The sequence below is a fragment of the Schistocerca serialis genome, chromosome 2 (assembly GCF_023864345.2).
Source record: "Schistocerca serialis cubense isolate TAMUIC-IGC-003099 chromosome 2, iqSchSeri2.2, whole genome shotgun sequence".
NCBI lineage: Eukaryota > Metazoa > Arthropoda > Insecta > Orthoptera > Acrididae > Schistocerca > Schistocerca serialis.
The window spans coordinates 917,336,155-917,363,695 of NC_064639.1; the positions used below are offsets into that span (position 1 = coordinate 917,336,155).

A 27,541-nucleotide genomic window follows, 5' to 3' on the forward strand; every position below is an offset into this window, starting at 1 on the left:
TTCAATTCTGTAAATCAGGCAGGGACCGTAGCGCCCGTAACAGTTATCGGAGTGTAACCCCTACTAGTTGTATTGGTAAGACTCTTGAACGCATGGTCAACCGCCGCCTCGTCTGGCTACTCGAATCCCGAGGTCATCTGAGTCACTTCCAGTGCGGTTTCAGCCGCTTCAGTTCCACCCTTGACAATTCTACTGGAGATGGCGATACAAAAGTCCTTCTTACGCTGAAACAATTTAGTTTGTGTGTTTTTTGACCTCGAAAAAACATATGACACTACCTGTAGATACAACATGCTTCGTCAACTTCATTAATGGGGCCTTCGGGGACGCCTGCCTTTTCATATCCAATCCTTTCTCGAGGACCGGCGGTTTAGATACCGCGTTGGCTATGCCATGTCCGACTGCTATATTCAGGAGAATTGGGTCCCCCAGGGCAGTGTCCTCAGTGTCATATTGATTGCCATCGCTATCAATGGCATTTCCTCTGCAGTCATGAGTCCTGTCAAATGCTCTTTGTTTGTGGATGAATTTGAAATCTTCTTCTCTTCCTCTGAACTAACGACGACAAGGCAGCTACAGCTGACCATTATCAGGCTGGAAACTTGGGCCAGGACAACTGGTTTTTGGTTCTCACCCGAGAAGACTACATGCGTCGATTTTAACCGTGCTCGTCGAAGTTTTAACCAACCAGTGCTCACAATGGGGGACAATATTTTAAGTTTTTAAGACACTATGCGCTATTTAGTTTTATTATTTGACTCGAAATTAACTTGGTTCCCACACCTGAAAGACCTACGAACAAGGGGCTCCCAGTCATTGAATATTTTGAAACGCTTTGAGGAAAAACATGGTGTGCAGACAGATCCCGCCTCCTGCAGTTTTATAGGGCATTTCTTCGATTGCGTTTAGATTATAGCAGCGTGGTCTACGGATTGGCCCGTCCTTCCTACCTCGAGATATCAGATACTGTCCACCATGACGGCATTCGGATATCGATTGGAGCCTTTCGGACCGGCTCAGTTCGGATACTGTGAGCAGTAGTGGCTGTTGAACCGCAGCTCTGGATTCGGCGACATATAGTTTTCGCTCGATAGGTGTTGAAAATCAGCGTCACCTCAGTCACTTAGTTCAGCCGTCCAGGTCACCTTTGAACTGCAGTTCAGGAATCGGCTCCATGCGACCAAGCCCTTTAAGATATGTGCTACAGACTCTAAAGGATCTGGATATCTCAGGCATAAAAAAACACAGCCAGGGATGGAGCGCATTGCCGCCTTGACGTCTTGAAAGACCCACAGTGATTTTAAGCTTGACACAGTACAAGAAAACTTGTACTCCAGATTGTGCTTTTACAACTTTGTTTTTGTGAATTTTGAGTACATACCACAGTTACATCGTTGTTTATACAGATGGATCGCAGTAAGAGAATGTTCTGTTCTTCTGCTGTTTTCCCTGATATCGTTTTTAAAGTGCGTCTTCTGAAACAATTCACCAATTACGATACAGAATTAAATGGCATTCTGATGGCACTGGAGAGGGTTCACAGACATCGCCGTACAGGTTTCTTCTGTGTCAGACTCTCGTAGTTCACTGCAAGCACTTCACCAAATGTATCCTGTAGACCTGCTGATTCAGCTCATCCATGATTCCTTTCAGCAGCTGCAGCACTGTGGCAAGGTGGTGATCTTTTGTTTGGTAGTGGGCCACATTGGGATACAGGGCAACGACATGGCCGACAAAGCCGCTAAGGAAGCGTGTTTGGACGGTTCTGTCCATCAATGTCCCATCCCTCATTTCCTGACAGACACATCCTGCGTCAGCGGGAGACTGAATGGTTGCAGGTGACAGACAACAAACTGCAATCGCTCAAATCGACCACAAAGGCTTGACGGACTTCATCAGCCTCACCGCTGGAAGGAGGTTCTGCTTACCAGCCTGTGCATCGGCATATCCCTTTAAAACACGACTTCCTCCTCCGGCAGGAGGATCTACCACTCTGTGAAGTTTGTGACGTGCCGTTTTCAGTTAAGCATATTGTGGCTACGTGTGTCCTACATACTGATATTAGGGCAGACCTCAGTATCGATGGATATCTGCCCACCATCCTCGCAGATACAGACTCCAGTGTTACAAGGCTGGTGAAATTTTGTGAACTGTGAGGTCTCCTCCCTAAATTGGTGGGGAAGGGCGGCAGACATTAATAGATTATAAACTGCTCCGCATGTGGGGTATAGCCTTCGTCCTCTCCCATCAGATCAGATTAGCATGCTGACTTTTCTTCAGGGCGCTGATGGTAATTATGTCGAGCGTCCCTCAAACCTAATAATAATAATAATAATAATAATAATAATAATAATAATAATAATAATGCTCCGAGGATGTGTGTTGAAGTTACACATGTTGGCAGCTGTCTTTGTTTCGTATTCTGAAATATTTACTTCGTTTTTCTTTGGCGAAGGAACTTGGGAGGGCTGTGTTTAGTAACCCTACTTTAGCAGCACTGTCATCGATAGTATTTCCATTGCTGTCTCGCACAGAAGTCATTGATTCCTCCTTGCCGCTAGCATACGTTACATACGACACTAATCTCTTTGGATTTTCTGCCAGGCTCCATGACAAGGTTTCATTGTGGAAACTATTATCATCTCGCATTGAAGTCCGCGCTAAATTTCAAGCATTGTAAAAGATCGCCTATCTTGAGGATTTTGCGTTCTTTTAAATTTGGCATAGTTTTTTTCGTTACTGTTACTGTGTTCTTACCTGTTTCGAGTACCATGGGGGTTCGCCTCCATCCTTAATTAATTTATTTGTTATGAATCTCTAAATTGCTGTCGATATTGTTTCTCTGAGTTCAAGCCACATCTGGTCTACACTTACATTGTTAATTTGGAAGAAGTGGAGATTGTATCCCTAGAAGGTGTCAAGCGAATTTTTATGTGTCTTTCTTCAACAGATATACTTTTCATTTATTCTTGGGCGGTTTGGGAGTTACGGTAATCTGACTTGCTGCGACAGACCTGTGTTCACTAATCCCTGTATACGTTTTGATGCTCCTTGCTGGTTCCGGATTATTTGTTGCTAAGAGGCCACGTGTGTTCACAGAACCGTTTACGATTCGCGTGAGTTCACGAACCAATTGCTCGAAATTATTACCTGCGTAGTATCATTCTGTACAGCTGACTGCAATTAAAGTAACGACCTGGATGAACAAGAGATCGGGATTAATGGAGGATACATAAAACATGTTCAACTGTACTGCCTTCTTGGAAAACATGCTATATTTGGTGTTAGTGTGTATTAATTTCTGCAGTTGCATATCACAACGCGGTGATTCATAGTATACGGAACGCGCTGTTCAACAAACTGTTGTGTGTTAACCTACATTCCTCTGAATGTGCCCCACACAGTAAGCCTGCCAGGGATGGTTCGCTGCCACAGAAACAGTTCCTGGCCCGAGAGTCGGTGCTCACGGAGATGCTGAAGGTGCGGCACTTCCGCACCGTCTACAACATCTTCATCGCCACGCTGCTCATGCTCTTCCTGCAGACAGCAGTCTACGACTTTGTCATCGAAGGGCGGTAAGTAAACACAGCACACACATTTATACAAAAATGAAACTTAATGTTTGCACTAGTATGGACTAGGCCTATTGTAAAACTTTGATACATCAATACATCGACAGATTTTTTAACCATTATCGGTGTATATCGGCGATAATATTTCGCGAAGTATATCTATGTCAGAATGGCAATGTCGAGTGCCGATACTTTTATTTTATATTTTTTCACAGTTCCCGATAAATATGTAAAAAGTTGTTCTATTGGAATTGTAGCAGAACATAATTTTACTTCGACTGTGTGAAGCAGTCCTAATACTAGTAGAGCTTTCACCGCGCCCGATGTTTCTCTCCGACTGTGTGAATGAAGTAATGCACAAAAGAAGTCCGATTGCACTCGGGGGTTGCGGTGTGAATGGAATAACAAGATTTCCTATGTCAAGAAATAGCACGCCAGCTGCGTTAAAAAACAAGAGTCTCAATGCCAAGACTAGTCTTTACCGTGGGCGGAAACTTGTGAGGGGGAAATGGTGACGTAATCGGTGATCGGTGCTATCAATAGAAATTGCCATTTCTTTGCTTCACCACTCTATTTTTGACACAACTGCTGTATCCCTGCCGTTGGGAAAAATGAAAGAAAGGGGAAGTCGACATGAAGGGTTCCGGACAAATCCGAGATGTGACGGATTTGTCGGACATCTTATATTGTGCTACTTACATGCAGTTACCACTGTTAGCAATGTGGTTGTCGCCAAGCAAGAATGTGCATAGTTTTCCTTTCAATTTTTTCAGTGAGGGTGATAGACAGGCTGCTAGCTTATTGATGCACAGAACATGTAGTAGTAACTCGATACTTAAATGTACAGCTCTAAAACTGGCTGTATATTTACGATGTGGAGCCGATATTTTTATAGGCAGGTACGTAAATATTTTTCCTCGATATATAGAGCCGATATCGATTTCTTAAAAATACAGAGGTATTGGATTCCCGATATTTTTAAAAATATAAACAGTCCTAGTATGGACCTCAGGTTCCCTTTTTCCATAAACCGATCTCTTTTACGCTCTTGATCAGCGCGTTGCATAATTTCTGGTGTAGTTTCTGGTGTACAGCAGACTTGTTCAGATTTTGTGCACAATGTGTATTTAGGAGACCGTCGCGTTCTTCTCTAGGTTATGAGAGCTGTCGTACGGTTTCTCGCTGTCTGGACGCAAACGACTGAGCTATTGTTGCTGTGCGCAACTGTTTTAAGACTTCAGACTCCAGCTACCAACGCCCAACCGGTATCAGATTACATGATCCAGCTCCTACACAGCGACGACTGACCATCTCAGCTAAAGGAAAGAGTTTTGAGGAGGTGGAACAAAACCTGGAACGTACGATACACACCATGTTAGAATACTAGCAGGAAAATTCCTTTAAACAAAATCTCTCAAATTCACAAATCAGGGCTTTCCATATACACTTCAGAAGTCAGCGTGGGGGCGATCTATAGTATTATGAACAATGAACAAGTTAACAATTGCCTAGATCACTAAAATCATTCATTGATACAGATGACTGGTTTCGGCAACTCTCATTTGCCATTTTCGGATCTGCAAAAGATACCGAAAATACTAAGATACAACAACAAACATAGCTAACAGCATACATAATAGATCCAAAATTTGCAGTACGTGCAATAGCAACATACATATGTTTACACCATTACAGTGTCTTCTCCTTCAGCACAGTAAATGGTGCTATACATTTTGGTATCGTGAGCTATACTAGAAGTCGGCTAGTCAATTTTAAAATAATAGCTGTGTACACACACATTGTTGCATGGGTTACAAATGCTCACATTCGCCACTATTTTACAACTGCTAGATTCCATCGTAAACAACCTTTGTGGTACATAAATACACCAGGAGGCGCATTGCTGGTACAGGTAGATATCATCTGACACTAGATTAAGGCATAGATCTGTTATTTCATATAACTGCTTCTGCTTAAATTATTATCTAACATAGAAGCCAAGTTAGCATTCTATATTTTTTTAAATCGTTTGAAAAACATGTGCAACATCCATAAAACTTAATTTATGTGTAAACCTTTTTCTACCATTCTAAAAAATTCTAAAAACATTTCATGAATATTCTTATCAATTCTTTACCGTATTTTCCTTTACGCAAAATCACGACCACTACAAAAACCTATAACCTTTTAAAAGCTCTGTATTTACAGCGTGTGGTATCATATGTGATTAGATTAGTTTTCGTTCCATAGATCCGTGCTTAGGAGATCCTTGTGGATGTGGATCATGTCAATTTTTTAAAGCTGAAATAACAATACTAAAAGTATGAATATATACAATACATCATTTATTTCTATTAAAAAATTCTTCAATGGAGTAGGAGGAGTTGGCCACTAGCAAGTCTTTCAGGCTCCTGTAACATAATGTTTTTTATGTTTGCTGGTAAGTGATTGAAGATGAGTGTTCCTGAATAGTGGACCCCTTTTTGAACTAAAGTAAGTGCTTTTAAGTCCTTGTGCAGATCATTTTTGTTCCTGATATTGTATGTATGAACTGAGCTGTTTGTTGGAAAAAGATATATATGTAGGGTAATAGTAATACTTAAAGGGATGGCTCGATATCTACATGCACGTACAAGATAGTCCATCAAGAATATCTTCAAGGTGGGTGTACCAACAATGGAGTTATTTAATGTTTGCACTTTCGTTATCAATTACGATGTTTACATAAGTTTGTCAAGGAAAACACTTCACTCGAGTGCTAGGTGAACTCTCTTCCAATGTTAAATACCACCAACGTACAATTATTACACAATGTGGGATTGCAATCGCTCTTCATCTAAGTCCATGATCTAGGATTACCGGCTCACTCTTACATACATCTTTTCGAACGATAATCATCTTAGACGGCTAATGCCAAAATGTCAACATGTACTGGAATATGAGCAACGTCTAAATCATAATTTTAAAAATATTTTTACAACAAATCCATAAGGCAACTCTTCATACAAAATTACATTGATACCAATCTTCCTCTAAAAAAAAGTTCCTAAAATATTTATAGAAATCTTTTTAACCATTATTAGTATTAAATTACATTAAATGAACTTAAAATTACAAACATTTCTTGTCTTAAAATGCCATAAGTGAGCTAGTTTTATTACATTCTTAGATACTCGAAATCAAAGGAGCAATAAATACATTATGATACTTTTCATATGGAAAGTGTACACTGTACGTTTTTACCAATGGAGCTACAATTAATATTTTGTTTTTTGTTAGCAGACATGCCATTTGTACTAGCTTGTATACATCATCTCGTTCTAAGTCTAGTTGCAAGCTCGTTACCCATGTCCACCTGTAATTTTGTCACCTAAAGTTCATGTTAAGTCTCTGTTTTCCATGATCAACGCAGAGTTATAAGCCTGTTTAGATTACAAATGCTCTTAAAATAACTCATGATCTCTGGATGACAATCAAGGATGACCATCAAGGTGCCAGCGTGTACATCATCTTAACTTAAATCTATCCAGAATTACTAGGAATCAACGATAAAAATTACATATGGGACTATAAATAAACTAATTATTTTCGATTTTTTGACGTCTCACGTGGAATTGCAATAGTTCTTTTCGATCCCGTGATCAATCTAACAAACATTAATTTTTCCCCTTTATCTGATGCATAAACGTCTTACTTACAATGCGTCGTATGACATCTAGCTGAAATCTCGGCACCCGACATAATCTTACTTATACAACGTTGTCCCTCGATGTCTAGGTATATTCGTTCCTTTGTCTGATATTCACACACAATTATAAACCCTCTAGAATTGTAACTGATGATCTCGTATTGTTAACCCTTCATACACATCTGTTCTACGGTTACTGTTTTCACGTGATACTCATTAGATGATTAATGTAAAATGTGCTATCCTGAAATACAGTGTGGCCGTTGGTTACATTATTCTGTCTACGCCTCATGATATATTAATAGTCATTATTATAAAACAAAGGATACATGTAAAAGTCATGACTGAAACCAAAATACAAAATTTTTGAGAACATGAGATTGTAAGCTGCACAATTTTAGATCGCAGTCAGTAGGATATCTACTACACACTGAACATTGTTATTACAGATTATAATTTAATACCTTCCATAATCTGTAAAGGCAACGAATCTAATGACATGCTACATCTAAACATGCATAGTCGGTTTCAAGACGCTCTTGGACCTAATTAGATGCATAACAGCTCATCAAAAACAGTAAAGTTTGACCAGAGTCTAGCTGATCGTTCAACAAACGTTCCGGATGACGCTTTCGGTTGCCATATACCTGCAAATTCTCTAAAATCCTCAACCCCATCCTCCCTTTAGGGGCTCTTTTTTTAAGACTTAAGTGATGTGCCTTATGTTCGTAATATGTGTCCTGTCACCCAGGTGGTCTCCAGAGGCACGTTCGTCGTCAGCACTGGTATGCTCGTTAAACCTTCTAAAGAAATCTACCTATTTCCCTAACATAAAATTCTTGGTACTCGCCACAATCTTACGTTCGCCAGTCTTTCTATATTTTTCTTTGTCTTTCTCAGTATTACGTCTTAGGTTTGATTATACTATGTTAGCAGTATTAAATGCAAGCTTTTTTTTTTAAATTGCCGTTCAATTCTGACACTTGTTCTATATGCAATGCTAACAAATTTGTATAAAATTTTGATTGTAAATAGTTTCGTTGTACAGTGCTATTAACTGAATTATTTTTACAGGTTTGTTAACCTTCCTGTATAGGTCATCTACTAGGGCGCCATGATAGTCATTGACTACAGAGATATAAGCTGGAATACTTTATTATCATACTACATAGAATTGCAAGATTACCGTTAGAGAAAGTACGTACAGACCAAGAGCTGACGACACTTAAATCGCTTACTTTAACAGTGATAGCAATCCCACATGATGTAAGAATTGTGCACTTGTTACATTAAACACTGGAAGAGTGTTTACCTTGATATCAGGTGATCACACTGCAGCCGGCCGTTGTGACCGAGCGGTTCTAGGCGCTTCAGTCCGGAACCGCGCTGCTGCTACGGTCGCAGGTTCCAATCCTGCCTGGGGCATGGATGGTGTGATGTCCTTAGGTTAGTTAGGTTTACCTAGTTCTACGTCTAGGGGACTGATGACCTCAGATGTTAAGTCCCATGGTGCTTAGAGCCATTTGAACCATTTGATTACACTGCATTTAGGCGTCAGGTGACGAGATTCCATTTATACCTCGAGTGACGGGTTGACTTCCGTAAGTTCATGTGAACCTCGCAAGTGGCAACAAAAGTACAAACATTAAATAGTTCCGTTGTTAGTACACATACCCTGAATGTATTCCTGATCAAGTGTCATGTCTGTGCTTGTAGATGCCGAACTGCTACTTGACGTATTAAAATCAGCCTACATGTGATACCGTTAGCTGTACATTTAGAACTTTTAAATGATTATAGGTCGTCCTATTGGTTGTGATTTTTGAATAAAAGAAAATCTGTTAAATTATTAAGACTGATTATGGAATGTTTTAAAATTTTTTTGACTGATCTAAAACATTTATGTATAAATTTTTATGAAAGTTGCTCGTGGTTTTACAGACTATTTAAAAAAAATATAGAATGCTAATTTGGCTTACATGTTATACTAGTTTAGGCTTACGTAGTTATATGAAATAGTAGATCCATGCCTTAATCCAGAGGTTCCCAAACTTTTGTTTGTCACGTCCCCCTTCTGCCGAAAAGAAAACTTCCGTGCCCCCCCCCCCCTCCTAAAAAAATATTTTTATTAATTATCAAGAAACTATTGAAAAATTTGTGATTGGTTCAAATGGCTCTGAGCACTATGGGGCTTAACTTCTGAAGTCATTAGTCCCCTAGAACTTAGAACTACTTAAGCCTAACCAACCTAACGACAACACACACATCCTTGCCCGAGGCAGGATTCGAACCTGCGACTGTAGCGGTCGCGCGGTTCCAGACTACTGCGCTTAGAACCGCTTGGCCACTCAGGCCGGCGAAAAATTTGTGATGGCATGTAACATGATGGGCTGTTATTGTATCGAGACGCAGTTATTACGTCATCAGTCTAGTCTAGTGATTGAGCCACTCCTAAAGTAAAAGCAAGTCCTTGGTAGACAAGGAAAAATATTTGCGACCTTCGCAGATTAGTGGATGCGGGCCATTATTTTGAGTGTAGCTTATTACTTTCACTCATTATCAGAAATAGTCACTCAGTCACGATGTTGACGAACATCAGTAATTTGTACGCCTATAGCGCTCCCCATTGTCATTGCGCATAGGTTGGCATTTATGTCAACTACGACAGTTACTGAACGGCGACAAAGGCCCAATTCCCAGAACCAGACAAAAAATAAAAAATAAGTTTTAAGAAACAATTTTGCAGACTACACAGAACTTTAAAAATATGAATAAAACAACTTCCTTACCTTGATTACATTCCCTTGCTGCACACAATTTCTTCACCAGTATACGATTTTAGGACTACTCGTCGCTTGCCATATCTAGGATAAACTTCCTTCATCCAGAAGAAATACTATTATTAGTTGAAATAACATACCACACGTAACATCAGAATCCATAAGGATCACATGCACTATTTATATTTAAATCAGATTCGCTAAGTTCATTTTATATTGTTTCTTCGAAATAATTTTTTATAATTTTACAGTATTACCTGCATGTAAGGATAGTTAGGAGAAAAATAAAAAGTTCTCTTAAAATGTGACGTATTTATTATAAAAATATTATTTCCACACACGTGTGGCAAGAAACAAACAAAAATCAATGTGAAGGATAAGCTTGCATATTTTTTACAAGATTTTGAATTCTTGGCTGAATAGTAGAAACTGCGCAACGTAAATCATTGGCAATACTGAGTTTGCTTCTAAGCTTATTTTTTATCGTCACTACCGCTGAAAATGCTCTTTCGCACAAATAAGTGCTTGAAAATGGTAAATATAGTTTCAGTGCTTGTTCTGCTGTGCTGGGATACACTGTGAGATATTTCACCCAAAATAAAAGCTTATCCATCTTCTCAAAGTCATACTTCGCTGCAGAATCATTTTTAATTTATAAGACTTCCTCTTGTAGTCTGTCTGGCAACACATCCAAGTCAACGTGAAATGGATCCGTCGCTAACCTATAATAAATTTTATCATAACAACTGTTAGGGAAGTATCGTTCGAATTCATCAATGAGGTGCTGCAAATGGTTCAATATTTTAATCTTAGTATCAGTATCCTTAAAATCGTTGTGAAATCGGGCTTCTTCCAGGCTTCCAGACAATCTGGGAAAGCAGGAATAATTGCAGGCTAAAATTTTAAGTTTCCATAGTTGCAACTTATCAGTAAACGCTTTGATGGCATCCTGTTTGACTCTCCACCTTGTAATTCCAAATTCAATGTGTTTAAAGATTCGAAAATATGACAGATAAGCCAATGCAACATGGACACCGGGCTTTCTAAATTCCACATACAATTCAGTTTGTTTATTTTCCAAAAATTGCATAACTTCGGCTCGAAGTTCAAATAATCTTCCTAGCATATTTCCTTTTGAGAGCCAGCGTACTTCTGTATGAAATGTTTTATACTCTGCTCCCAAGGCTTCACAAAGAGCCGTAAATAACCTGGAATTTAATATGATTCACGATTTTGATGTACAATTTCAAGACATCATTGAGTTCCTTTGGAAGTGTCTTAGCTGACAATGCTTGACGGTGTATTACACAGCGGATAGCAGTAACACTAGGGTTTTTTTCTCTGAACATCTGCACGAATCCTGAACGACATCCAAGCATTGATGGGGCGCCGTCTGTGCATACGCCTATCAGTTTCTGCCATGATAACTCATTTTTACAAAAGAATTCAGAGACGGCTGCCTTTATATGAATTGCTTTTGTTGTCTTTAACTCTGTAGAGAACAGCAACTCTTCTTTAATTGCTTCATTTTCCATATAGCGAACGAAAGCTAGCAGTTGGCAACAATTCGCAACATCGGTACTCTCGTCTAACTGTATTTCGAAAAACTGCGATTGTTTGACGGCCGTAACTAATTGATTTTCTATGTCTTCGACCATATCATCAATCCGACGTTTCACAGTATTGTCAGAAAGCGGTATTTGTGAAAGTTTTTGTTTACTTTCTGACCCAAGAACAATATCAGTAGCTTTCAACAAGCAGGGTTTGACTAGTGTCTCTCCGATAATGACTTTTCTTGGTCCTTGAAATAAGTAGCGATAACTCATACGAGGCTTCCAGTACCTTTTCTGATGTCTGAGCGAAGGATCCAGCAGTGTCCAACTTCATCCGTTTCAAATTATCACATTTTGCAGCAAAATATTCCTTCGGCTTCTCTTTCAATGCACCATCCTTTGTCCACAAATGGCGTTCCAGACGAGAAGGTCTCGTGGAATCATTGCTCAATGCCTCATAGCAAATAACACATTGCGGCTGGTCAACACCATTTTTTTGTATAGAAGCAAAACCGCATTTGATATAATCATTATATTTACGTCTTTTCACGACACTCATGGTGAAGTAAAAAGAAAACTGACACTGATTTTACTGAGGCGCAACTGTGAAAGATTCAACGCGATTTCAGCAAAATCCAATACATCAGATGTGTCAGCAACTGCAAACAACCAACTGATATAAAGGAAAGCTACTGTCGTCTGTCGGCACCTCAGATGACTGCCTGTGAGGAGTGGGGCGAAGAACGGGTAAGCCCAGCCGCAGCGCAGGTAGTCAGTGCACTGTCTGTCTGCGACCTGATGGCCGAACAGGGCTCTTGCTGGGAGAAACGCGCTTTTCCCGGATTAGGGCGGAAACAGCCCACAGGCACCTTAAGAATTTGCTACCTGTTCTGCGGTGCTGTTCTGAGCAGTGCAGCCTGGGGTTTTATGCGAAAATCGTTTCGTGCCCCTATCTTTCGTTACTTATAAACGAAACGTTATAAGTTTTGAGATAACATCAATGAATTGGTTGTCAAATTTCACAGTAATGAAGTAAGGTCATGGATACACCTCACACATCGCTGGAAACTGTGCACAGTGCAAAGCAGTTATCTCTGTCCTCGTACCAAAAGAAGCGATTGTCGCAGCAAAGAACGTACACCAATTTGAAACGAAATTATGCCGTATTTCAGAAAGGCAGAAGCAAAATAACTGTTTTGTCAGATAGGTGATCCGAATGTAAGAGCTGTAGTACTGACCGTTCGAAAAAAAAAAAGCCTCACTAATGGACTTCATTGTCTACCTAGCTGGGTTATGTTTCATTGTTGGCACTCACGACAATGTTTCCAGAACGGCGTGAAGTACTCTGCCCAGAACGAACACTTGTACTAGTTTCGCATTCACGTCGTGCACATTTTTCTCGTGACAAAGGGCATAACCCTGGCGTCCAAATTACGAACCCGCCAGTTCATTTGAAGCGTATACAGTCTATTAAAGTTACTGTAATCGCATCACTGGGGATCCGTGGGTTGACAGGGTAATAAAACGGCATTTTTGCAGTTACGCAGTATAAGTGATTATTACTCTGATGAACATAGCCTGCTACGGCTAAAAGTTATAACATGATTACGTTCAGTTCATGTGTACAAATGTACGGAATAGTTAATACCTGACTTTTCTGTTTTGCAATTGTCAGAAGTAAGTTGTTTACAAATCTGATATATTAGAATTAATGCATATCGCCTTCGTAATTTTGAGAGTTTCTGTGTGTGTCATTCTGAACGTGTCATTCTGAACGTGTCATTCTGAACGTGTCATTCTGAACGTGTCATTCTGAACGTGTCATTCTGAACGTGTCATTCTGAACGTGTCATTCTGAACGTGTCATTCTGAACGTGTCATTCTGAACGTGTGTCATTCTGAACGTGTGTCATTCTGAACGTGTGTCATTCTGAACGCGTGTCATTCTGAACGCGTGTCATTCTGAACGCGTGTCATTCTGAACGCGTGTCATTCTGAACGCGTGTCATTCTGAACGCGTGTCATTCTGAACGCGTGTCATTCTGAACGCGTGTCATTCTGAACGCGTGTCATTCTGAACGCGTGTCATTCTGAACGCGTGTCATTCTGAACGCGTGTCATTCTGAACGCGTGTCATTCTGAACGCGTGTCATTCTGAACGCGTGTCATTCTGAACGCGTGTCATTCTGAACGCGTGTCATTCTGAACGCGTGTCATTCTGAACGCGTGTCATTCTGAACGCGTGTCATTCTGAACGCGTGTCATTCTGAACGCGTGTCATTCTGAACGCGTGTCATTCTGAACGCGTGTCATTCTGAACGCGATCTTCAAAAGCTGTATGTTCTAGGATAGGTTATCGAGATAGGATTGCGGGAAGTGGGACGCCAAACGATTGCATTTAGCACCATAATCTATCATTAATACCTACACATTCATTTTTATTAAAATATCGATATTAAAAAGAAATATTAAGTTTATACCGCTAACTCCACCCGCGCCCCTCTTGCAATATCATCACGCCCCCCAGTTTGGGAACCTCTGCCTTAATCTAATCTGAGATGGTGTTATCGATTTGTACTACCACTTAGCCATCTGATGTACTTATGTATCACTAAGAACGTTTACGATTGGATCTGTCAGTTGTAAAATCGTGGTGAATGTGAGCGCTTGTAATAGGTGTGTACTTTACTTAAACTGTTACTTAAAAACTGACATGCTGACTCGTAGGATTGCGGGAAGTGGGACGCCAAACGATTGCATTTAGCACCATAATCTATCATTAATACCTACACATTCATTTTTATTAAAATATCGATATTAAAAAGAAATATTAAGTTTATACCGCTAACTCCACCCGCGCCCCTCTTGCAATATCATCACGCCCCCCAGTTTGGGAACCTCTGCCTTAATCTAATCTGAGATGGTGTTATCGATTTCATGAAAACCCTGCAAGAAATAATACAATGAGATAATTCGCTAACAGTAAACGCGGATCCTGACCAAAGGTCCTGGTAACCACTGTCGGGGTACTGTGATTCTTCACATCAAGACTAGGCTCACGATACCAACATGTGTAGCACCACTCACTGTGCAGAAGGAGAAGACCATGTAATGGTGTAAACATAGGTATGTTGGCTAATCCATGCATTGCAAATTTTGGATACAATTATGTATGCTGCTAGCCTACGTTAGTTGCTGTATCCTCGCATTTTCGATCCCATGTTTTGAAGATCCGAACAGAGAACTGCTGAAACTGGTCATTTACATGAATAAATGTTTTAGCGATCTTGGCAGCTGAAATGTTGTTTGCATCTATGCACAAAACAAGCAGACTTGAAGGTGGTTGTATCATGCAGTGGCCTCACCTTGGAACACGTGAATGAACGGACATACATCGTTGACCTACTGGACCAGTAAGTGACGTACAAACATCACTGGGAGAAGACTGTCATGAAAACCCTGCAAGAAATAATACAATGAGATAATTCGCTAACAGTAAACGCGGATCCTGACCAAAGGTCCTGGTAACCACTGCCGGGGTACTGTGATTCTTCACATCAAGACTAGGCTTGCCCGGTGTGATCCAGATTTGTAGATGTCAAAAGGGCCAACTTAGCCTTAAATGGAACTCAGGAACTAACAACCGCTTGCATGGAACCCATGCCATTCAATGAACGGGGCAGAGGGGCTGGATTTACGGACATGAGTTCTCGGAGAACTGATCACAGACACAGTGAGACACTTACGAATACCTTCGATGATGATACACCTTATTTGGATATTCCTGTGAACTTGCGAGACTTAAATCCAGCAAGAGATACTCGAACCAAGATCGTACCGAAAACTACCAGGAGACGCCCAGTGCAAAAAACTTGAGGGAAGTTTCGGAGAAGCGTTAACTGCATCAGAACATGTGTAAGACCAGTGAAGGCAAACGCAATCAGGTAAGGCCTTACAGATGCGACGAGAGACGTAATTGTACCGAATATCGGGATAAGGAAAGTCTCCTGACTCAATTGTCCTTTAAAACTATCCTCTAAGAGTTACGACAGGGAAGCAAGAAGGCATTGGACTAGACCCAATTTTGGGCTGAAAAATATCGATTTCTGGACACAAAAAATTAAAATTCAGTGCCTGCGTTGTTTCGTGAAATAAATATTCTCTCGGGGTTTCGCAGACCTGCTGGGTGAGACGGCCGGAGACATCTTAAATAATTGAAACATCTACGAATAGTGTTTCAAAGGAATGGGTACTCAAATCGGCACTCTGAACGGGCGTTGCAGGTATTATCCGCAACAGTTGAGGAAGAAGTTTAGATTGCGAAAGGGAGGCAGAGAAGCATCTGCTTTACGCTGGCCGAGAGATGTGTATACGTCTACGGGAATATACTCCCATGCATTTCGCTCAAGTTAAACAAGATACAATATGTTCTTCGTAACGTAAGCGACATGTGAATGTGGGATGTGTTATATGACAGAAGGCTATTAGTACGATCGAGGAGAGGTGAACTGAATATTAGCAGCACACCCCAGTAAAACTACCAAGCCAACCAGCTGTCACAGAGCACTGTGCCGGACACAACTCTGAAATTAAGTAAAACTCTATCGTGGTGCAAATGTCAAGTTTCTGGAACAGTATAAGTCATCGATAAAAATATTTTGGTAAAACTAATATTATTACAATGAGTTTGAGTTTCGAACAATTTTACTGCAATATTTTATGTGGTCACTGTTATACAGGTTTCTGAGCCGTGCGGGGTAGCTGCGCGGTCTTGGTGGGCTCCTTGTCACGGTTCGCGTGGCTTCCTTCCTCCTCCCCCCCCGTCAGAGGTTAGAGTCCTCTCTCTCTCTCTCTCTCTCTCTCTCTGTGTGTGTGTGTGTGTGTGTGTGTGTGTGTGTGTGTGTGTGTGTGTGTGTGTGTGTGTGTGTGTGTGTGTGTGCGCTCTTAGCGTTAGTTAGTTTGTTAGATTAAGTAGTGTGTATGCTTAGGGACCGAGGACTTCAGCAGTTTGATCCCATAGGATGTTAACACAAATTTCCAGTTCCAAAGCTGGCCGCTGTGGACTAGCGGTTCTAGGCGCTTCAGTCCGGAACTGCGCGACCGCTACGGTCCCAGGTTCGAATCCTGCCTCGGGCATGGATGTGTGTGATGTCCTTAGATTAGTTACGTTTAAGTAGAACTAAGTTATAGGGGACTGATGATCTCCATAGTGCTCAGAGCCATTTGGACCATTTTTTTCCAATTCCAAATATAAAGGTTTCTGCAGAGGATTACTGGTAGATATTGTTTACCGAGGCTATTAAATATTCACTCAGAACAAGAGTCTGTAAATAATGCGTATCTGTTCCAGCAATACTTAAAGTGGCATGTTTAATTAAGTGAAAAGAACATCAATCAGTACTGTTCTCATTGGTCACTCCTATGCAGATCTATCGACATTGTCTTTGCATTGAATCTGGTGAATCGACTCTAGTAGCACTGTAACTGTTCCCTGCAAAATTTTTGTAATACAATTCGTGAAGTAGTGGAATTTGTCCGGGTACCACACAGTAATCACCACATGGATAATGTCAGTAATTTTTCACAAATTTTGAGCGAAGATAATTGTAGAAAGTATTGAAATGTGACTCTGAACAATCGCTACAGTTGTTTGAGCAAGGAAAAACGCCCTTCAGAAATTGTATAAATGAACACGAGTAGTTTTCAAAGACGGTGGTGGTCCACTTTTCCTAAGGAACATGGGAAATGGGTGACCACCTTTATCTCGAGATTGAGTTGATTTTTTAGGTGTTACTTGTATTTGGTTGGAGGAGTGGTGTGTTGTGTACATTGCAGAGTGAAGCTTGGCCTGTCGCTGGTGTGGTGGAACTTTTCCGGGTACCACACGGTAATCACCACGTGGCTCTGCATGCAGACCGCCACCTGCTGTCTGTACGCAGTCTTCTGCCGATGGTCAGCGTTGCGGGTCGCTCTGCCTACGAAAGGTCAGTTACCGTAGGTTAAATGATCTTAGAAATTCGAGAAAAATTATGTATGGTGATAAGAGGTTCAACACAGGTAAGTGATACTGTGGTACAGAAACAAGGTGGTGTAGAGGCATTGGGGTGCTCTGGAGGTGGTAGCTGTGCAGTCCAAGTCACAGACAGCACTAAGGCATATGAATCCTTTATTTCCAATAGTTATTACGGAAGACCCGTGTCCACGTCAGGCTGTTAGTGGTAGGTATAAAACTCGTGGTCCACGGTGAGGGATGTGTGGATGAGGCATATCCAGTAGGCCAGTGATCTCCCAAAAATACCATTCCTGGCGACTGTGTTGTGCTGTGCTGTGCTAGTGCCAGTGGTAATATTCATCCGTAGGCCACTTCCACAAGGATGTGGTACTTCTATCGGGATTATATTTAAAGAATAACAAAAATAACCATTCATGTGTACAAGCGTTTACAGATCTAGTTTAAGGACGGGACGGGTGGTCTGGTGTCCTTACAGTAGAAACCACCCCAGCATTTGCCTAAAGTAATTCTGGGAAATCACAGAAAAACTAAATCACGATGGCCGGTGAAGACTGGAGCCTGCACCCACCCGAATAAAAGGTCATTCTGTTTAAAACATTGCTACCTCATTCGGTTTGTTCCTACTGTACAATATTGTTTTACGCAAAAGTTACTAAATAATGTAAAAGACTAATGCTACACTAATCATTCGTTTCTCACTCCCACTCAATGGGAACACTACCAACACACACACTGAAGCGCCCAAGAAACTGGTACAGGCATGAGTATTGAAATACAGAGAAATGTAAACACGTAGAAAACAGCACTGCGGTCGGCAACGCCTATATAAGACAAGAATTGTCTGGCGCAGATCGGTTACTTGTGCTACAATAGCAGGTTATCAAGATTTGAGTGAGTTTGAACGTGGTGTTACAGTCGGCGTACGAGCGATGGGACACAGCATCTCCGACGTAGCTATAAAGTGCGGATTTTCCCGTACGACCATGTCACGAGTGTAGCCTGAATATCAGGAATCCGGTAAAACATCAAATCTCCGACATCGGTGCGGCCGGAAAAAGATCCTGCAAGAACGGGACCAACGACGACTGAAGAGAATCGTTCAACGCGACAGAAGTGCAACCCTTCCGCAAATTACTGAAGATTTCAACGCTGGACAATCAACAAGTGTCGGCGTGCGAACCATTCAACGAAACATCATCGATATGGACTTTCAGAACCGAAGGCCCACTCGTGTACCCTTGATGACAGCACGACACAGCTTTATGCCTCGCCTGTGCCAGTCAACACCGACATTGGACTGTTGACTGAAAACATGTTGCCTAGTCGGAAGAGTCTCATTTCAAACTTTATCAAGTGGATGGACGTTTACGGGTATGGAGAGAATCTTATGAACCCTTGGACCATGAACGTCAGCAGGGGACTGTTGAAGCTGGTGGAGGTTCTGTAATGTTGTGGGTCGTGTGCAGTGGTATGGGACCCCTGATACGTCTAGATACGACTCTGATAGGTCACACGTAGGTAAGCATCCTGTCTGATCACCTGCATCCATTTATGTCCATTGTGCATTCCGACGGACTTCAGCAATTCCAACAGGATAGTGCGACACCCCGTACGTCTAGAATTGCTGCAGAGTGGCTCCAGAAAGTGGGCTTCTGAGTTTAAACACTTCCGCTGGCCACCAAACTCCCCAGACATGAACATTATTGCGCATGTCTGGGATGCCTTGCAACGTGCTGTCCAGAAGAGATCTCCATCCCCTCGTACGCTCATGGATTAATGGACAGACCCGCAGGATTCATGGAGTTAATTATTACCCTCCAGCACTAAATCAGACATTAGTCGAGTCCATGCCACGTCGTGTTGCGGCACTTCTGCGTGCTCGCGGCGGCCCTTCACGATATTAGGCAGGTATACCAGTTTCTTTGGCTCCTCAGTGGTTTCATAATATTACACTAAATACAGTATAAGGACCATAACGGAGATTTCAGGTACCAATTTTGCGTAACGCGACTTCCTATTTGCTAGCGTCAAAAACTGATTGAGCACCTCCTATAGCAAGTGAGATGTCGACCTCAGAAAGAGAATGTCTTAGTATTAAACATAGCGTAGTCTTAGGAGTAACTTTTTCATGAAAATAAACAGCGTGAAAGTTGTATGTGAAACGTTTGATTATCGCTGTTCTTATTTCTTACTTTATCAAACCAGTAGTCAGTGTTATCTAATGGTTCACAGTCCAGAATATATTGCTTATTACATACTTTTAAGAGCCTTTTAAATAATTTTTCTTGGGAATCTATTCAATCTCCTTGGGCTACATACTGTACAGTTTTAGTCTTTCGTAAAAAAGCTGTTTTGATTTTTATATTTTTTCTTTCTTTGTAAAGGGAAGTTAGACCTAGCTCTTGTTCCATGATCATAGACACAGCTATTTGTGCAATAGTAATGTTACTTTCGATATGTATAGGTGGTGCATGAACGTATTTGCATGATGTAGTTAACAGCCAGTGTTTTGAAAAGGTCCTTACAATGTGCCTGACTATTTTTGGTTATTATTCTTATTGCTGTTTCCTGTAGCTGATAACTGTGTTAATGTTTTGTGTATCTGTTCCCAAGAAACGAATTCCGTAGTTTAGAACAGAGTGTACACATGAATAAAATGTAACTAAACGTCGCTGCCTATTGTACACTGACCACAGAACTATAAGGGCGTAACGTGCTCGTGACATTTTGTTTCCAAGTATCTTCGTGTGTTCACGCCATTTCAACTGAGAATCAATATACATTCCTAGAAATTGTTTGCGCAGCACTCTGGATAGGTACCGTCTATACTGAAATGTCATTTTCCTTCCTTAAAATTGATTGCATATTGATCAGTTGATGGGTCAGCTGCTCTCGAGGCGGCTAAGGCGTAAGGAAAACGGATTGACGGACTGCCTCGTCGTGTGGCGGACACCCAGTGGACCTGTCACTGGAAAGCCCTCTGTTCGATTCTTGGCCAGTCGGTGCTGCGGCTAGATCACCCCAGCCAGGTAGTTTCCAGGATGACAGTACAGCGATGGTGACTTCATGGCGAAAGCCCACCTTAAAGCAGACCCCAGACTCGATGACTCGCCATCAAGGACCCAGCCTGATTAGGCGTTCCAGCACGGACTTTTTGAATATACCAATATAATGACTGACCAATTACCAATGAATATTGTTCTTTTCTCAAGTTAATTTATATACATCTATATTTGTCCAGCGTAGTGCAGAAACTCGAAATGGGACGGACTCAACAAGTCGTTGGAAATCCGTTGCAGAAACATTCAGCCATGCTGCGTCTATAGCCGTCCATAATTGTAGAAGTGTTAACAGTGCAGGATTTCGTGCACGACGTGACTTCTGATTATGTCCCATAAATATTCGATGAGATTGAAGTTCAGCGATCTGGATGGCCAGATCATTCACTCGAATTGTCAAGAATGTTCTTCAAACCAATCCAAACAACGGTCTCATGACGCAGTGTCATCTGTAAAAATTCCATCTTCGGTAGGAAACATGAATGACTGCAAATGTTCTCCAAGTAGCTGAACATACCGATTCCCACTTGGTCCATTTGGACCAAAGGACCCAGTCCATTCCATGTAGCCACAGTCCACACCATTATGGAGCCATCACCAGCTTCCACAGTACATTGTTGAGAACTTGGAACCATGGCTTTGTGGGCTCTGCACCACACTTGAACCATACCATCAGCTCTTAACAATTGAAACAGCTGTAACTGGGTAACCTCTTTTGACGTTAGTCAATTGTCAGGATGAGCATTACTGCAAATAGCATTCGATTCTAAAGCATTATGCCAGGGTGAAAAACACTAAATTACTTTTTCTCTCTTAACAACATGTGGGCAGGGTGGGTTCTTCCTTGGCTCGGGTATGAGGTAGAATGAAACAGCATTTTTACATAAGATAACTAAAAGATTCGTACAATGGCTTCCTTACTGTATTGTTCTGGCTGGGAGAGCGGCAGCTGGTCGTTTGCGAAGCCTTCTGCTGCTTGAGCGGCGGCGTCTGATTACGCCTGGCGGTGTGTCTCTCTCTCATGTCGCTGTTTCGTCCAGTTGACTGGAGACGCGCATCGTGAGGTGGACCGTTTAATTATTGAGAACAAAGTCGTGGATCGGATGGTGATACCTTGGATGTGGCGTCCCAGTGTTTCTCTTCTCTATGCGGTCGCGTGTGTCAGTGTTGTGCGTCAGCCAGCGGAGTGACGCAGCGGGGGAAGGCCAGTGTCCCGGACTAGAACAATGGACTCCAGCTTGCCAGTCTTCGGCTGTCAGATCTTCATCCCAGCTCACAGGTGACTGCTGATGTGAGGCCGTCTTCTTCCCGTCCCGTAAAAATCAGTCTTCAAATACCTTCCAACTTCTGTCTTCTGGCGGCGAGGCTGCTGCTTGCTATTCCATTACAGTGGTGGACTCGGTGCTTCTGTGTACGATGTAGTCTCTTCCTGCTTGATGGTCTGCAGCACCGACTTAACTGCACTGGAACTGTACTGGAACTGAACTGAAAATTACTGTCGGGCACACTGCGTCCCGCGTATTTATTTACTCCAGTTCACTGGAGGTGAAAGGCTTCACGGTCGTTGCCTCTTCTGTCACGTTCAAAAGCTTCTCGAAGAATATTCTTAACGTCGGACATTGGCTCTTGGAATGTAGGCGAGGGCCATTGAGCACATGAGGCAATTGAGAAACACGTGAGCCGGTCGGGCAATGCCCTGACGGCTGAATCTACAGCATCCGCTTACGTGGGAAGGGCGATGGCTTCTCCTGAACGTGCTGACATGCAAACGCTGGCAGTTGCCACTGCTGCTCTGCCCGCTGTTTCCCAGTGTGTAACTCTTCTAAACTAAACTAAGTTTTTCATTTATTTTCTAATTTCTACTTTACTTCAGTTCACTATCTTAAGTACCACTCAACACAGCGACTCATCTGACCAGGCCACAGTTTTCCAGCTGACTGGGATCCAGCCCATATGATTACGAGCCCAGGAAAGACAATGCAGGTGACGTTCCATTACTAAAGGCACTCGCGTCGGTCATCTGCTACCATAACCCAGTAACGCCAAATTTCACCGCGCTGTCGTAATGGACATGTTCGATCTATGTCCCACATAGATTTCTGCGGTCATTTGATGCAGTGTTGCGTGTCTGGTAGTACTGACAACTCGATTCAAAGGCTGCTGCTCTCGATCTTTATGCGAATGCCATCGGCCACTGCATTGTCGGTGGTGAGAGGCAGTGCCTGACATTTGGTATTATCGGCACACTCTTCACACTGTGTATCTCCGAATACTGATTTTCCTAACACATTCCGAAATGGAATGTCCCATGCTTCTTGCTCCAACTGCCATTCGGCGTTCAGAGTCTGTTAATTCCTGTCGTGTGGCCTTAATCACGTCGGAAACCTTTTCACATGAATCACCTGAGTACAAAAGATAGCTTCGTCAATGCACTGCCCTTTTATACCTTGAGTACGCGATACTACCGCCATCTGTATATGTGCATATCGTTATTCCATGACTTCCGTCGCCTCTATGCATATTCGTATGTTTACTTACGAAACTGATTGAAAGGCTTCTGAAAATTTATTTTTTATCTAATCTCTCAGCAGAGAATGTCTAACAGTTGACCTACAGACTTCCAACTGTGACAACAGCACAAGGAAACAGAATACGGAGATGAAATTGTCATGCTAAAAAGACTACACAAATTAAATGCTTTTGGGTCTTAGGGACATAAGACTACGCTCTGTGCCCTGTTGTCGTTCGACGGAGCCCATATATCGTGTCATGGTGGATGTGGAATAAACAAGAATTGCTGTCCTTTTGTTTGCACTGAACGAGCTTTATACGACTGTGTTTCTCGTCTGAATCGTGGTCTGTGGTCTCGGAGTTTTTCTAGGCGTCAGTATTTCTTTTAAGGAGCACATTTCTAATTGCGTACACTGCATTACTTAGGATTTTTTAGATGGTGCAGGGTGTAAGAAGAAAACTGTTTATTACAGGTCGTCCAATCTTGAGAGTCGGTCGTTTTCGCCCTTTTGGTGCTAATTTACCACAGTAAGTTTGAATTCGGCTTCTGTACTAAGTGTAAATAACTAGCCTAGCACTCCAGCACTCTTAATGTGAAATCAAACTCGGACTTTCCTTACAAGACATAAATGAAGGTATGGATCAACCCAACCAGGTAGATGCAGTGTTTCGTGATTTCCGAGCAGCATCTGGGTCAATGCCACAGCTACGCTTATTGTCAAAAGTACAATCATAGGGGTATGAAGTGAAATTTGTGACTGGATTGAGGACATTTTAGTAGGGAGTATGCAGCATGTTACCTTTTACGGAGAGTCATCGCCAGATGTAGTAGAAACTTCAGGTGAGCCCTACGGAAGTGTTCTGGGATCCTTGCTGTTCATGTCGTGTATTAATGACCTTGCAGACAATATCAATAGTAAAACACATTTCTTGCAGATGATGCAGTTATCTATAATTAAGTACTATCGGAAAGAAGCGTAAATATTGTCAGGTCTTGACAAGATTTCAAAGTGGTGCAAAAATTGTCAACTTCCTGTAAATATTCACAAATGTACAATTTTGCTCTTCAGAAAACGAAAAACGTAGTATCCTAAGACCATAGTATCAGTGTGTCACTGTTGAAATCAGCCTACACGTATAAATACTTGGAGGTAACACTCAGCAGAGATATGAAATGACATGGTCACATAGGATCAGTCGTGGGTAAAGCTGGCGGTAGACTTCGGTTTATTCGTAGAATACTGGGGAAGTACAGTTAGTCTACAAAGGAGATCCCTTACAGACCACACGTGCTACCTGTTCTAGAATATTGCTGAAGTGTGTGCTGCCAGTATGAAATAGGACTAACGGGCGATATTTAACGTATACAGAGAAGGGCAGCAAGGAATGGTTAGACTTGTTCAATCCGTGGGAGTGTCACAGAGATACTGCAGGTACTGAGCTGGCATACTCTTGCAGAAAGACGTAAACTATACCGAGAAAGTGTATTAACAAAGTTTCGAGAACAGAATTAAAATTATGACTCTAGGAGTAGAATATATTCCCCTACGTATCGCTCACACAGGGGTCGTGAAGATAAGAATAATTACTGCATGGACAGGGGCATTCAGTCAGTAATTCCTGCCGCGCTCCATACGTGAATGGAACAGGAAGAAACCCTAGTAACTGGTACAATGTGACGCACCCTCTGCAAAACGCGGAGTGTAGATGTAGTATGAGGGAACGAGTCGACGGGTGGGGAGCAGCTGCGGCGCCATCGTTCAGACTCGTCATACTCGTTGAACAGCAGCGAGGAAACTTAGCAGTGACGTACAACCGGCGCCTCGCTTTCTAATGTATGGAACGCAAACATTAGGGTCGTCCTCGCCTCGTTTGATCTCGAACAACAATTGACGGAACGGAGTGCTGGCGAGGTGGCGAAACACTTCACCAGCTGATAAAGTTAGGCAGCACAATTACGGCAGCGGTTCCTTCCCTTGACTTGACTCACTACAGTGTATTGGGAAGTTGGACAGTTAGGAGCTATTGTGTATGCTGTCGTTCTCCTGGTGGCATATGGAAAGTAAGTCTCAGGTCTGAAGCACTTACATACCAACGCTGGATGTCAAACATGCGGCGGCGCGGTTCCTTCCGTCCCTTTACGACGTACCTGCACCTACCTGTGAACATTGTCTCGGCAGATCATCAGTAGGGAAGCCGAGCGAAACCTACTGTACTTCGACGTGAACCAGGCTGCAATTAATGTCACCAATCTAAGTTTCGGGAGAAAGTTTTCACACGAAATGAAAGATTGTAAATTTTATCCTTAATATATTCTGAAACTTAGGTGAACGAGTATCACTGCCAAGCCCGTGCTAGTCTTAAGTCACTCATAATCCCTCTCACTCACGTTAGCAAGTTTATGGTGCTGCATTTCCCGAAAACGTAATAGCTACAAAAATACGGATTGTTTTTGATTGAGAATGCTCGACAAATATTCTGTCTGTACCTAATGCAGTCAGTTGTTAGCCACCGACCTGCTTAATACGCCACGCGGAATTTTTCTCGTCATCAAATTCATTTAAAAATTCCGAAATTTCTACACCCCCATCGGAATAATTATGCCGTCACTTTACAACACTTTTGATGTATGAAACACTGCTAGATCCGGCAACTTATCATTTCCATCGGAAGTACTACTACTACTAAACATGTCCGAACTGTTTCACGGCTAGGCTCCGACTCCCCTCTAGAATACTATGTCTTCTCTACTAGCAGAGAAACGCACACGAAGAATATTGCTTTACCATTGGTCAGTTTACTCAACAGCAAATAGCAAAACAACATTCTCCCGCGTCAGTCCGCACTTTTCATCAATAACCAATCGCAAAGTAGTAAACCTAACTTTTTACCGACGTAATTATCTAATATGCTGAAGTTTTGTTTATGCATAAAGGTATTTACTATTTTTATTTATACCTGAATTAACTTTCCCTTTACCATAAACTTACTTTACAAATGTATTCTACAAAAAATCCCCTTCGTCCACATCCATACTTCTTCGAAATGTTCCCACACTAAATCCCACTACATAACTCGTTAAACAATTATCTTCATATTAGCCTTAAACCACACTCACACATCATTCACACTGCTAAAACACACAACATTTTACATACACGAAAAGACATAACACTTTCTGCCGGCCATTGTGGCCGAGCGGTTCTAGGCGCTTCAGTCTGGAACCGCGCAGCTGCTACGGTCGCAGGTTCGAATCCTGCCTCGGGCATGGATGTGTGTGCTGTCCTTAGGTTAGTTAGGTTTAAGTAGTTCTAAGTCTAGGGGACTGATAACCTCAGATGTTAAGTCCCATAGTGCTCAGAGCCATTTGAACACTTTCTGAAAATACTAGAACAGTTATTGAAAAGCATTCTATTACCTTAGTGCACTCTAGTGGGCACAATCGAAACTAAATCACAGTCCCCTATCCAATACTGTCCTCTGTCGGCTGATACATAAATTACGTGCGCGTCCAGTCTCACGTCACCATCTGTCACTCTCCAGCTCTGAAACACATCTCCCACTTACCCATCTCCAAGGCAGGATCGATCGATATACGGCGTTACGCCTCAAACAGTGCAGCGCAGATTGGACCATGCCGTCCGGCAATGATTGCTACAAGGTTCTTTCATTGCCAGCCAAATGGCTTCTGGACGCCAGGTGCGATCCCTGATGACAATGTCACACCCCTCTGCCGGGAGAGTATTCAAGTAATCCTCCAAACACTTTGATGTGTACATCTTAGGGTTGGTCTGTATCTTTCCATCCAGACGAAGCTGCTGAATCCAAGCACCTCCTGCAAAACTCCAATGGCATTACTGAATTGTAGGTTACAGTACGCTTGTTCGCCCACTGCTTGAATACTGCTCAGCGGTGTGGGATCCGTACCAGATAGGGTTGATAGAAGAGATAGAGGAGCTCCAACGGAGAGCAGCGCACTTCGTTACAGGATCATTTAGTAATCGCGAAAGCGTTACGGAGATGATAAACTCCAGTGGAAGACTCTGCAGGAGAGACGCTCAGTAGCTCGGTACGGGCTTTTGTTGAAGTTTTGAGAACATACCCTGCTGAGGTCATTAGTCCCCTAGAACTTAGAACTAGTTAAACCTAACTAACCTAAGGACATCACACACATCCATGCCCGAGGCAGGATTCGAACCTGCGACCGTAGCGGTCTCGCGGTTCCAGACTGCAGCGCCAGAACCGCGCGGCCACTTCGGCCGGCAGAGAACATACCCTCACCGAGGAGTCAAGCAGTATATTGCTCCCTCCTACGTATATCTCACGAAGAGACCATGAGGATAAAATCAGAGAGATTAGAGCCCA

At 42.2% G+C, this 27,541-nt stretch overlaps 1 protein-coding gene across 1 annotated transcript in view; it reads left to right on the top strand.

Annotated features, from left to right (window-relative positions):
• Positions 1 to 27,541, top strand: part of LOC126456516 (sterol O-acyltransferase 2-like) — a 164,081-nt gene that overhangs the window by 84,076 nt on the left and 52,464 nt on the right. Inside the window, exons 3-4 of the mRNA XM_050092264.1 lie at positions 3,405 to 3,575; positions 17,429 to 17,480. Coding sequence (XP_049948221.1) covers positions 3,405 to 3,575; positions 17,429 to 17,480 — 223 coding nt within the window. The remainder of the gene's footprint in view (positions 1 to 3,404; positions 3,576 to 17,428; positions 17,481 to 27,541) is intronic.